At 46.2% G+C, this 13972-nt stretch overlaps 1 protein-coding gene across 1 annotated transcript; it reads right to left on the reverse strand.

Moving 5' to 3' along the window:
* Positions 1–504: 504 nt before the first annotated feature.
* LOC125539107 (caffeoylshikimate esterase-like) lies at positions 505–6241 on the reverse strand. Its single transcript, XM_048702470.2, has 7 exons — positions 5818–6241; positions 5620–5713; positions 5425–5457; positions 1898–2044; positions 1677–1807; positions 1416–1553; positions 505–1193 (listed from the first exon to the last, which is right to left on the reverse strand). Exons 1-7 carry the CDS (start codon positions 5836–5838, stop codon positions 729–731), a joined length of 1029 nt encoding a protein of 342 aa, XP_048558427.1. The 5' UTR covers positions 5839–6241; the 3' UTR covers positions 505–728.
* Positions 6242–13972: the final 7731 nt, after the last annotated feature.

The following is a 13972-nucleotide window of genomic DNA, read 5'->3' on the forward strand; positions in this document are numbered from 1 at the left end:
CATGAAGTCCATAGGAGATAGAGTCAAACAAAGGAACTACGCTTTGTAAGGGGTGGTCACAAGAGTATACCCCATCCAAACAATGTCATCCTCGGCAAGCTTGTTAAGGTGGAAGTCAGTAACAACCATCCAAAGGGTGAAGAATTCGTGAACGTGGTTGCCGGTGATGACGGTGTTCTGGTTGATCTTAAGCATCCAAACGTTCCCATTCAGAGCCTCATTCATCTTCCAAGTTTTCCTCCTTGAGACGTAAAAAATGAGAGGGGCAATATCCTTGGGGTTGCGTCCAAGTAGCCTAGGGGAGGCCCAAAAGGGTGCTTTTGCACCATTTCCCATGATTACCCTGGTGGAGGCATAGAAGAATTCATGATCCTTCTCGATACATGGGTTACCTATTCCCACCCATAATTTGTCCGGCTCCTTCCATTCATACCAAAGTCATCTCAGTTGTAAGGTACGAGAAAACACTTATGCTTAAAAATGAAAGGAGCCGAACATAGTACATAGAAAAAAGCAAATACTTAAAAATGAAACACAACAAGATAGCGTGTTTTCAGTTTGAGTAAATGTTCACTGCAACCTTTCAAAAAAAATGTTCACTGCAATGGAGGGAAGGGAATGATCTATCTGCCTCTATTTATGTTACAAGCGTGTTACTCACACATCGGCCCCTTATTCGCCATTGGTTATAAACTGAGCAGATCTTGTAGCACTATGTTACATGCATGCTACATTTCTGAGTGGTGATGCGTCCGGCCGGTGAGCCCGCAGAGGAAGCCCCGGCGCTGCCGCCGAGGCCGCGTGGAGCCGTGTTCTTTCTCGTCGATGTCGGGCTTCTTGGGCGCCGCCAACATCTTCGTCAGGCGCTCCTCCGGCGTCCAGACGCGTCTGCGCGCATTGAGCCACGCGATGATGTCGGAGAAGACGGCCTCGACGTTCTCGTCCGGCTCGCCGGCGGTGAGGCCGTGCCACATCCCCGGGTAGAGCTTGATGGCCTTGTCCGTGCTGGCGGCGTGCTCGTACAGCGCGCGGCTCACCTCCGGGTCCGTCACGGTGTCGGCCTCGCCGTGCAGGACCAAGAAGGGCAGCTTCACCTTGGACAGGCTGTCCTCCACGTACATGCTGGTCCTGAGCATCTCCAGCGCCGTCTTGAGCCGCGGCTTGTCCTGGTAGATCAGCTTGTTCTTCCTGATCTGCTCGGCATGGCAGAAACGCATCAAGATCGGATTAGCTTCTAGTATGATACAAAATACGCTACTCTAGCGTGGTTTCGGTTCTGTAAAAAAACAAAATTCTATCTGTGGCTTGCTTATGAGTTATGATTGACATTCTGGACGCTGAAAAATGAAGATTCAGGCTGCCTCCGATGATGTCTGAACTCTGAAGAAGAAGAGGGGGAGTTTGATTTCACCGACCTGTTCGCGCTTGTCGGGGTCCTTGAAGGCGGCATCGATGACGTCCTTGGTCGGGACGATCTTCCACCTGGGTATGATGTCCTCCACCTGCGTCAGGGCGGTGATGACCAGCGGGTGCGGCTTCACCTTCTCTGATATCTGAACGGGCGCATTACAGATACCACAATGTCAGTCGAGAGAAATGCATGGCATGGCGGGAGAAGAAAATACTACTAAAAGGAAAACCATTCATGGTCATGCTCATGGTTGCAGCAGAGAGACCTTGCACATGGGCGCGACGAGGACGGCGCCGTCCCAGAAGGTGGGGTCCTTCCTGTGCAGCAGCAGCGCCACGGCGCCGCCCATGGACTCGCCGTACAGGAACCTGCTCTTGCTCCGGTACTCTTCCAGCCCTGCACGAGTTTCATGATGTCACGGTTAATGACAAGATTTATTTTCCTTTTTTGAAGATATAAGAAGAAGGGAAGAAAGTGGTAGAGTACCGCAGATGGACTTGTAGAATCGGTCGCAGTCGTCGACGAGGCGGTGGAAGCTGCGGATGTAGCAGCGGGTGCCCATGGACTTGCCGTGCCCCTCGTAGTCCATCCCGAACACGCCGTACCCGGCCGCCGCCAGCCGCACGCCGCACGCTGTGAAACGGTAGTAATCAGTCGTTAGTGGATCATGTAGGCCGAGAAATGTCATTGGCATTCTCATTGTCAGATTCATTCATTTTATTTACCATCAGTGTCAAGAAACATCTTACATTTTGAGACAGTGAAAGTTCTACCTAATAGGCAAAGCCTAAAGTTTGGGCTTGAAGAAAAAACAATTTCCCACTAACTGTAATACCAAACAGCCGCTAATGAAAGGCAGAGGACCACCACTCTAACCAGAGCACTATAGGACTTGTCCATCTGATGGAGTCGTGTCTACTCCACTCCCCCTATACCCCCATCCTTAATTGAAGAGAGCGGCCAGAGTGGACCGTGTGCATCCATCATCCTCTCCAACCTCCACTCAGTTATAACCGAATACTGTATGCGTGGAGGCTACATACGAGTCACGGCAGCTAACCACATCATAATGAGCACCGGAACCTCAATTACGCCCGTGATGGACCAGTACGCCACTCGAGTCGAGTACGTACGCACGCACGCACGCACGCTGTAGCCTGTGGGTGACCGGTGGCCACACGTCCACGCAACAAGTTCACAGCCAGCGCAAGCTGAAATGTTGCTCGCCGGAGGTGGGGGCGGGGGCGGGGGACCAAGAGGTAGTTGGTCGCTGTTAATGGCGATCGAGCTACTCCGGCGGAATGGGACACCGCCCGCGCTGGGGCATACGATATCAAGCCTCAAGTACGCGCCGTCCATCGAATTAAAGGCAGGCGACAATGCCGCTGTTCTAATAAGATCTGTGAATCAGACGCGGCCAACAAGGCCACCGTGGAGGCGACGCCGCTGGTTAATGGCGGATGGGGACGGTGTGGCGCGCTGATTGATGGTCTGGCAGGCGGGCAGGCAGGCAGGCCGGGCAGCTCACCTGTAAAACCCTCGTGGACGAAAGGGACTTGTATCCAACACCCGTGTCCACGACTTAGGTAAGGCCCAGATGTGGAAGCATGCAGAGGGATGCTGAGAGTGACACACCAACATGAAAACGCCTACTTTGGGCGAATTTTCGCAAAATAACATCATTTAAAATTATAAAAAAAATTGCAAAAGGGAAAAAATCATCTTCCTTTCGTGTACATGATTTCCCGTAAAATATTCTGCTCTGCAATCTTTTCAGTAAGGATGAACCTTTGTTTGGGTGTGACTAAGATCACTGAATTCTGGCTTATTGTACATTTAATTCTTCTAAATTTATATGTGTTCTACTAGAGAGTAGTTCATGTTCATGCAAAACAGTCTACTGTTGTGCAAGCTTAATGTGAATTCCCCTACCAAGTGCCTTAGGCAAAAAAAAGTACTACCCCACCTGGTTTAAATGTTACACTGATGCTAGTTCTTGGTTCATGCTTTTTTTGGACCGAATGTGCAGTAGCCCGCAGAAAAATTTCAGGAAACTCGTACTAAATCAGCGACAACTAATATGAACGGAGGGATTAGCCAATAGGTTGACTGAAACAGCCCTTTGGATTGGTAGGAGTTGGTGAATAGAGGCTTGTGCAGAAGGAACAGGGATGTTAATCAGGACAGGTGAATGAACACATTTCAATGCGTGCACACGACTGTCCAACAGGGTTTTCAGTAGTGTACTACTAATAAGTGATTAAGAAATTAGGACAGGTGCAGATATGCTACAAACACGGATGTTAATTAGGACAGGTGCTTTGAATTGAGACCTGCCTGCCCGGGTCGGCTTTTAAATGCGTGCATCAGTCAATTAATAAATGAGGGAAATTACTGCGGTGTCTACCCTTTCTGGTATCGACCAACAGTCCCATCTTAATCCGCCGTTCCTAGCCGTAGCTAATTAAGGCATCCATCCATCAGCCATCAGCCATGGTCCGAAGCGTGCTAATTTAGGCCATTCTCTTAATTACCAGACTCACTATATTCAGACAACATATAGTGTAAGGTGTTTAGAGAGATGCTTAGAGGGTGCTTGGATACGTTTTAGTCCCATGACTAAAAGTAGTTGGACTAAAACTTACTAGCCTCACCCATGCTTGGATCCAAATACTAAAGAGACTAAAATCAAGTTATTGAGCATTTATTATCCTTCAAACCCTTCAATTCAGAACTCACATGTGTTAAAGGAGAGGAATTAAATGAGGAGAGAGAGGGCTAATACATATTTTAGTAGGTTTCATATGACTAAAAAATTTTAGCCTCAAAACTAGTCCTAGCCTCTCTTTAGTGAGGGGTGCTTGGAACTTTAGCCTCTAAAAAAGACTATTTTTAGTCAGACTAAAAATAGTCCTTTGGATCCAAGCACCCTCTTAGTAAAATAAATCAATTTGTTTTAAGGCATCACTGGTTATATCTATAGCAGGATGACTAATTAAGTATTTGCCGTTTACAACTAAGCACTAATGCTTGGGTAAACTGATGCTGGGGTAAAAGTCAGTTTATTTCTCTAAGCATCTTGCATTGTGTGTCTAGAACATGAATGTGTTCATCAATTGATGAAGACATAGGGTTTTTTAAAAAAATACTTTGTGAACTAGTAATATTAGGAGTAGGGTGTTTTTGAGCTAGACATCTATGGAGACCGAAAAAATTGAAATAAAATAAAACATCAAACTTCTCTTTTTTTAAAAAAAAATCTGAAAACAATTGTACAAGTATGCAAGCATATGATTTTTTTTTGAAACCGAATATGCAAGCATATGATGTGTATGTGCGTAAAACTTCAGGATGAAGTGCCTTGAAATGCGAGCACTGAAAATTTATATACTTGTACACTATGTCTCTAAGTACATGTGTATTTTTTCCAATTATTTTTAAATGTAAACATGTTAATTTTGATCATTTCAAATTCAAACTCCATGGAGGCCGGGCTCCATTCTGCATTTTTGTAGTATTAGTCCTTTCTAAAGTGCTAACTAGAATTTTATGTGTGCATCGCTTGATGCAGAGGCTAGAGATAATCCTCCTTTTCAAAACCAAGACGTAAGTATAACTATAGGCAGTTGGTAAGATTCCTTCCCATCTATGGACGCCTTTGGACCGTGAGCCAGAGTTTTTACAGGCCCCTGATATAGCTAGCGCATTCATCTGAACCCATCAATTAATGCCTTTGGGGACTATGAACAGTATCGAAGGAGAATACTATGCTACCTATGCCTACACGAACAGCTCGTGAAACCTTTGTGTAGTACTAGCCGGACATATAGAGAGGTAAAGGTTGAATATGTTCACATGCAAAATAAGACGATGACCTATGTGACAGGCTATTCTCATCGTCGTTTATGTAGAGACAAGTAAACTAAGATGACAAGAATGAGAAAGAAGTCGTTTAAAAAAAGAATGAGAAAGAAGTAGTATATGGAAGAAAAATACAACTGGACCAAGCATACCTCTCATGAAGCCGCTGCATTCCATGCCGTAACCTGGATAAGATATTAAACAGACAAAGCATGAGCGAAGAGGAAAGAGGTTTAAAACAAAACTTGCCTCGTCTAGCAAGAACTAGCTGCTGAACTGAAGGGAAGCAAACGAAGATCCCGGAAATCCATGAGCTTTATCATGGCATCATACTGCTACATACGTACCGTGGCAGAGGAAGACGAGCGCCCTGGGCGATGTGGAGGCCGGCAGCCAGCCGCAGGTGAAGAGCTGCACCCCGCTCGAGTTCCTCACGTACTCCTGCGGAACACACGACATGGATCAACCAAATCGATGAGAACCAAGCGGTGGGACGAATCGAGGAGCGAAGGCATGCAATGCATTGCAGGGCCAGGAGGAATCACCTCGTGGTACTCGACGTCCATCCTTCCTGGAGGCCTTGCGCGAAGGGGGAGGAAGGGAGGGGCGGCGTGAGGAGCTGGGAAGAAGGTCGGCGAGGTGGATGGACAGACGGAGACGGGGCCGGGGGAGGCAGGCGAGGAGCGATGGGGCAGAGCAGGTGAGGGTTGGGTCGCGTGGGTTGGATTCTGATGCTAGCGTGCGTACCTTGCGCTGGCCGGTGAAGCAAGGACGGAGACGACACACCTAAATCTGCCTGCGCGGCGCGGAGCCTGCCGCAAGGTGACGCATTTATGAACCCCGACGGTGGTGGCTCGGAGAGCGGGGGCGGATACCGAGTTACAGTCCCGTTCGGATCGGTCAGGTCCGAGTTTGCTCCCAATTGCTACAAAGAGAGCGCTTGCTTTCAAGCGTCCCCAGCGGCCGCTCTGTCAACCGTCCCATCGATCACCAGATCGCGACACGTTTGAAGTGGTACCAGCCTGGCGTGGCGTTTTGCCTTGTTCCATTTTGAATTCTTTCGTAGTCACGCGGAGCTCATTTTCAATCATCCCCTTTTTCCTCATTCACCTCGCGGCGACAATGGGGTGGAATACCTAGAGGAGGGTGTCAGGTGAACCGTGGCCGTCGATAGTTCAACGACGGTAGGCAAGGCGAAGGGGCGGGGGGCTGCCCTCACCGACATACTTGTACCACATTGCGGGGTGGTGAGGCGATGGGTGCGGCCAAGCGCCTCATGCATGCATGGCAAGGGAAGAGGAGGAAGAAGGGGAGGCAACCATCGGTGGTGCGCACAAGCGACGATGATTGACAGGGACGCACCGCTACATCTCCTATAGAAGATTAGTTCATCTCTAGCCATCTATCCATCACGTAATGGTAGAGGTTTTCAAGGAGACGGCGTCGACATATGCTATTGGGGGGACTCAAATCCCGACAGTGTCCGAGGGACACAATTGCGTCTCTCACGTGCCAATGCTCCCACGGGATTTGTGGAGTTTTTTCAGCGAGATTTTTTGAGGGGTTCAAGTTACTGTCCGTGCGAGGGTTTATCAAGGTGCAACACAAAATCCCATGGGGTTTTTAGAAGAGGGAGCTTAATTTTCGAGCGTATTATTTTGCTGCGAGAATTTGATTATGTTTTTTTGGGGGGGGGGGGATTTGATTTTCCCTCACCGGCGTATGAGCGTTTTTAGCGGCGAACACGAATGTTGTAGCAACACCAGTATGTACTCACACGGAGGGCCATACATCTCCACGACCTTTTTCTAGGTCTGGGAATCTCATTAAGGCAATTTTGTCAAATGGGATAGTGGAAAACAGGCAACTTTTGGCAACATACACCATTTTTTATGCAAAACTAGGCACCCATGTTGGCAATAAGCCCCCCCCCCTTAAGGATCGAAAGTATGTCTAGAGGGGGGTGATTAGACTACTTGACCAAATAAAAATCTATCCTTTTCCCAATTTTAGTCTTTGGCAGATTTTAGCTATCTTAGCACAAGTCAAGCAATCTTAACATAATTCAAGCAAGCATGCAAAGAGTCTATGAGCAGCGGAAAGTAAAGCATGTAACTTGCAAGAATGTAAAGGGAAGGGTTTGTAGGATTCAAACGCAATAGGAGACATAGATGTTTTTGTCGTGGTTCCGATAGGTTGTGCTATCGTACATCCACGTTCATGGAGACTTTAACCCACAAAGGGTAACGGCTACGCGAGTCCATGAAGGGCTCCACCCACGAAGGGTCCACGAAGAAGCAACCTTGTCTATCCCACCATGGCCGTCGCCAACGAAGGACTTGCCTCACTAGCAGTAGATCTTCACGAAGTAGGCGATCTCCTTGCCCTTACAAACTCCTTGGTCCAACTCCACAATCTTGTCGGAGGCTCCCAAGTGACACCTAGCCAATCTAGGAGACACCACTCTCCAAGAAGTAACAAATGGTGTGTTGATGACGAACTCCTTGCTCTTGTGCTTCAAATGTTTGTCTCCCCAACACTCATCTCTCTCTCACAGGATATAGATTTGGTGGAAAGAAGATTTGAGTGGAAAGCAACTTGGGGAAGGCTAGAGATCAAGATTCATACTGTAGGAATGGAATATCTTGGCCTCAACACATGAGTAGGTGGTTTTCTCTCAGAAAATGTGTATTGGAAGTGTAGGTATGTCCTGATGGCTCTCTCTTCGAATGAAGAGTGGGTGGAGGGGTATATATAGCCTCCACACAAAAACTAACCGTTACACACAATTTACCAATCTCGGTAAGACCGAAGTGAAAAACTCGGTCGGACCGATTTAGCAAACCTAGTGACCATTAGGATTTTCGGTGGGACTGAGATGCAACTCGGTAGGACCGATATGGTTAGGGTTAGGGCATAACGTAATCTCGGTGTGACCGATTACACAAACTCGGTGGGACCGATTTTGGTAATAAGCTAACCAGAGAGTTGGTCAGGTAAACTCGGTGGGACCGATCGCTCATTTCGGTGGGACTGAAATGTTACGAAAGAGAAACAGAGAGTTTACATTGCAATCTCGGTGGGACCGATCGCTCATCTCGGTAGGACCGAAACGTTATGAAGGGAAACAGAGAGATTACAACCCCATCTCGGTGTGACTGAAATCCCTATCGGTGAGACCGATTTGCCTAGGGTTTGTGGCAGTGGCTATGACATCTGAAACTCGGTGGCGCCGGATAGAAAGAATCGGTAGGGCCGAGTTTGACTTTTGGTTTAGGTCATATGTGGATGTGGGAAGGCAGTTGAGGATTTTGGAGCATATCACTAAGCATTATGAAGCAAGAGCCTCATTAAACAACACCTCATCCCTCCTTGATAGTATTGACTTTTCGTATAGACTCAATGTGACCTTGGATCACTAAAATATAAAATGTAGAGTCTTGAGATTTGAGCTTGAGCCAATCTTTTTGTCCTTAATATTTTGAGGGGTCCACATTCTTCATCCATGCCATGCCATTCATTGAGCTTTTCCTAAAATATCAATCTTGGAATAGCATTAGCTCAATGAGCTATATATTGTTAGGAATTACCAAAACCACCTAGGGATAGTTGCACTTTCAATCTCCCCCTTTTTGGTAATTGATGACAACATATAGATCAAAGCTTCGACAAATGATAATAAGAGTGAAAAACATTGTCGCTTTGAGAAATATGTGAAAGGCAAGAGCTCCCCCTAAATTTGTGCATAGTTTATGGTTTGCTTTGGACTGCAAATGCACATAGAGTTAGGCTCATGGGTTACTCTTCCATACCACATACATCTTGGTGGAGCGCTCAAAATGATAATAATTAAATGCATGCACTCATCATCAAGCAAAGTGAATGATTATATAGGGATAAAAAGATAATGTCATCCAACAAGCATTAATGTAGCATATGATCAAACACATGATCATCCAAGTATCACATAGACAAAAGGTATCTCAAACAAGCAAAGCAAATAAAGTTCAACCACCAAAGCAAGAGAGAATAAAAAGCAACGCTCTCTCTCGAAGCCTATGATCTATACATTTTTCTCCCCCTTTGGCAACAAGTTACCAAAAAGTTCCTAGAAAATGCATAGCCCTAAATCGTCTCTCAGGCTTGGTCTTCAGGTGGTGGTGTCTGGATAACTCCAACAATGAAGGCTTCAGTCGAAGTAGATGGAGCTGATGGAGTAGGTGCTGGAGCTGGTGGCACTGAAGCTGTAGCCGGTGCAGATGACGTGGCTCTGGTGTCTGGAATAGGCACTGCAGCAGACCTCTGAGCTCTAGGCACTCTGGCAAATGTATCAGTGGTTGTCTTTCCCTTCCTCTCCTGCATATCATCTTGAAGTTGCTCCATAACAGACTGAATTTCAGTTACCTTCACATCCAAGTCATAGAATTTTTGCTCCAGGATTCTTTCCAAGCTCTCCTGGTTTTGAGTCAGGGTGGCCAGTCCCTTCTCAATCCTCAGAGTGGATGCAATCAGGTAGCCAAGCTGATCTTGCTTGCTCTTCAGGAGATACTGAGATGCTTCTTCAGTAGTTGGCATCCTTGCAGCCTTTTCAGCTTTTGCCTTCTCCTTCTTGGCTTGTGCGTGCATAGAAGATGGTTCATCCTCATTCATAACCACAGTGTTGTCCTCGAAGTCTGGATAGATAGGCATGTGCTCCTTGTCCAGCAGATATGTACCAGTGCCCATCTTGGAGTTGATCAGCTCCTGGATCTGTCGGGCGTACCCACAACTCCTCTTCTGATCTGCAGCTGTCCTCTTGATAATTTCAACTATTAGGCTCATGACTTTGAACTTTTGTGGGACATCAAAGATGTGAAGCAAGTTTATTGCATGGCCTCTGATTATCTTGTGATCACCTGACTTTGGCAAGAGAGTGTGCCTGAGGATCCAGTTGATGGTTGGCAAGCCTGACAAAAGGTAATGTACAGATCCAAACTTATGTGTCTCAAGAGCAGCATCTGGGATCTCCTTGTACATGTGTGCCATTGTGCTGTGATCCTTCTTCCTGTTGGCATAGACATCCAAGTCATCTTCACTCTCTTTTGGGGCATTGATCAACTTCGCCCATTCAGCAACCGTGGACTGGTACCTCGTACCTTCAGACATCTAGACAATCCTTTCATCTGGGTAGAAATGAGCTGTTGAGTAGAACTGCATGATGAGCTCATCATTCCATTTTGTGAACTTCTGAGCCACAAACTCATCAACTCCACAAGCCTTGAAATTGTCATGTACATCTGGATAGTGATCCTCATTGTCCTTGATGTAGTCCCAGTCGACCCATCTCATGTCACACACTATGGGCTTCTTGTCAAGCAACACTGTCTCATAGAAGTCATGTTGTTCCTTTGTATGGAACCTGTAATCCACACCAGTCCTCCTCCTGGTGGCATATGGATCAGACTCTCTCCATAGCCTCAGACCTGAGTCCTTCCTTATCTTCATGTTCTCAGCTATTGGATGAGTATCATTGTGATCTAGGATTTTTGGCTTCAGCTTCCTCAAGACATGTGACTCATGATCTTCTTCTTCCATTTCAGCTTCAGGCACTGGGGCCTTGTTCTTTTCCTCGCAGGGATGTTCCTGGTGCTCCTCTTTGGTTTTTGGCTTTGGAGCTGGAGCAGCAGCCTTTGGAGTGGTCTTAGGCTTAGATGGAACAACCCCTGCCCTGATGGCATCACCCATAAGCTTCTGAGCTTTGGGTGCTGGTGCAGCATCTTCTTCCTCTTCCTCTTCAGAATCTTTCATGATTGAGGATCTCACAAGCACTCTAGCAGTGGTCTTTTTGACCCTCTCCTTCCTCTTCTTCCCTTCTGCAGCAGCCTCTTTGGATTCAGATTCCAAAGGGACTTGAGTAGATGCTCTGGCCTTAGACATTGGAATTCTCTTTGAAAGAACCTTTTGCTTCATGCCTGGCTTGGTGGCAGCAGCAGTGCTATATTCCTTCTTAACCACTTTCTTCTTGGAAGTGGCCTCATCCTCAACTGCCACATAGTATTCATCCTCGGATTCAGAGGTCTTCTTCTTTCTGGCCCTGGTGGCAGCTTTGGGTAAGTTGCTTGGGGTGCTCCTGCTACCATCATCTGAACTGCTAGAGGGACTAGTGCCCTTACTCAGGTGAACCTGCTCCTCTGACCTGTTCTGGCTGTCACTCTGATCAGACATATTGCAAACACTGACAGTAGACCCTGTGAATAGATATAGATGAGATAGAGTGGATGAGCATCACAAAATGCAGAGGTTTTTGCAAAAGAATGAGTCAAAAACTTAGTTTTAGTTTTCCACAGAAAGCATTTCGGATCAACCGATTTGTAAACTCGGTGATACCGAAGCAGCTGTTGGAACCTAAACTAGTGAACTCGGTCAGACCGAGTCACAGTTCGGTGGCACCGAGACTGCTAGGGTTTCACAAAGTCCTGAACTCGGTCACACCGATTTGCAATTCTCGGTCAGACCAAAAATTACATGTGCAATGGCCTGAGCCGAATCGGTGGTACCGAGTTCCACAACTCGGTGGGTCCGAGATGGTTTTAGCAGAAATCTAACCCTAAATTTTCAATTCACGACTAAACTACGGAGTGTTTTGACTAGATAAGAATGATCTCAATCGTGGCAAGATACATGGCTAACACAATGTGCTAGGAATCAGATAGGGATAGCATAGTGATCGAGTGCATACCCTAGTTCAGCGGAGAACTCGCTACGGCGGCACGGCGGGGATGATTCCCGTTGACGGCGGCGGAGACCAGCGGCAGGAGGCGGCTGGCGACGAGGAAGACGATCCAGAGACCCTGGAGGCAGAGCGGGCTAAGCGCGGGTCGAGGAGGTTCGGAAAGTTTTCCAAAATTTAACCCGTCGGTATATATAGCCCGACCCTGTCGGTGTGACCGAGTGGAACAACTCGGTGGCACCGAGATTCATAACTGCAAACAGTTACTGAAACTCTGTGTGACCGAAAGGTTCGAATCGGTTGCACCGAGGTAGAAAACCTAGATCGACCTAGTGATCTCGGTATGATTGAAATGGGTGAACCGGTCAGACCGAAACGCACAAAGAAGTTTTGAAAGTCTAAGTCTATGACAAATCGGGGACTCTAGTGCTCCTCACACAGAGTGGTTCGAATATGACTTGATCAAATTTTGTGACGCAGCGTGAATAGAGTTTGAGACGAGAAAAGCATAGATAGCTAGAGAAGGTTCTTAGTCATTCTTGTCCATCCACTTGGCCAAAAGAAAAGGAAACCAATCAATCAAAACAACAAGTGGATGTCCCCGAATGAGTAAATTATGCAACCAACATGCTCACACAATAAAATGGCAAATGAAATATGTGGCAAAGCATGCACAAACAATTCTAGTATCTATCAAGCAATTGGCGATGACTAGGTCATCTATATATGAGTATATTGACTTAGGAGTCAAATGAGAACATTTGATCATAGGTCATACTCATCGTTTAAGCACAAGTGGGGTTACCACTTTTACATAAAGCATTGTTGTGTTCACACCATTAGAGTTGCTTTAACTCAATTGTTAGAGTAAAGCTCCCCCTAGATGTGAGATCCCCCCTAAGAGGGATGAACTAACCTTGGGTTTTGTCGATGATGACTTCATGTAGGTGTTGAAGATGTGGATGCTCTATGTTGATGTAGATCATTTGGAGCTATCCTTTGGAGTGAGTTGCACTTTCAATACCTACACGGGTTAGTCCCACAAGGAACAAACAAGGGTATTCATAGACATAGAGTGATGCACACATAAGATGATGTCTATGAAAGCTTTAGGTTACCTCGTCCCTTGTCTTACCAACAAGAGGGTTTGTGACTCCTTGAACTAGTGCAAGATGTGGAAGTTGATTGCACTTGTTCTTGCCAAAATGATAAGAGTGAAGTATATTGGCAGAGTCACCCTCAAGAACTCTTCTAGTTCTTCTTTTTCGGGATGCACACCATCTTGATGGGAATCCTTGGAGTTGTAGTTGTACTTGATGAAGTGGAACTTGATGTAGTCTTGGGAACCCACTTGACCAAGGCCTTAGGAGCTTCTTCAAATGCATCAATTTCCTCTTGAAGCTTGTCCTTGCCTTTTTGCTTGTGGTCTTGTGGTGGAAGATCATCTTGAGCTTGTGTCCCTTTGGATGAAGTAGGATCATACTTCTCTTGTTGAGGAACAAACTTCGTCTTGGGGTATTGATCTTCTTCCCACTCAACTCCATTGGCATTGAACTTTCGTTCAAAACCAATACCTTGATTCTTCCGCTGCCTTCCTTGCTTGCGTACAATTTCCTCGAATTGCTTACTCCCGGCAAGGCTCTTGTAAACACCTTTCTCTATAATTCCCTTCAATAAGCTATTTTCTTGCTCAAGTGTAACTTGGCTAAGAGAATCATTAGTGGAATCAAGAGAACTACTTGAAGCAACAACATTGGATTTAGCATGATTATCGTTACTACTAGAAGAAGAATCCTTCTTGTTCTTGTTACTAGACTTGACTTGAGGCATGTAAGTGGATAAGAGTAAACGCTTGGCAATGTAAGAAGAACTTTTCTTGCAAAGATCATCATTGATTGCCTTTAAGAACTCATGCTCTTGCTCAAGGTTGAGCTTTTTAAAACATAATTTCTCATGAGTCCTTAATAGTTCTCGATGATCTCCTAAGATAG

The sequence above is a fragment of the Triticum urartu genome, chromosome 2A, assembly GCF_056163025.1.
Source record: "Triticum urartu cultivar PI428250 chromosome 2A, HENAU_Tu73, whole genome shotgun sequence".
NCBI classification, from domain to species: Eukaryota; Viridiplantae; Streptophyta; class Magnoliopsida; order Poales; family Poaceae; genus Triticum; species Triticum urartu.

Excerpts from the sequence above, each read along its gene's own strand:
- LOC125539107 (XM_048702470.2), bottom strand. The coding sequence starts at position 5,838 with ATGGACGTCGAGTACCACGAG. Across the intron at positions 5,458-5,619 it reads GCTCGTCTTCCTCTGCCACG|GTTACGGCATGGAATGCAGC; the intron begins GTACGTATGTAG and ends TATCTTATCCAG. Across the intron at positions 2,045-5,424 it reads ATGCAGCGGCTTCATGAGAG|CGTGCGGCGTGCGGCTGGCG; the intron begins GTATGCTTGGTC and ends ACCGTTTCACAG.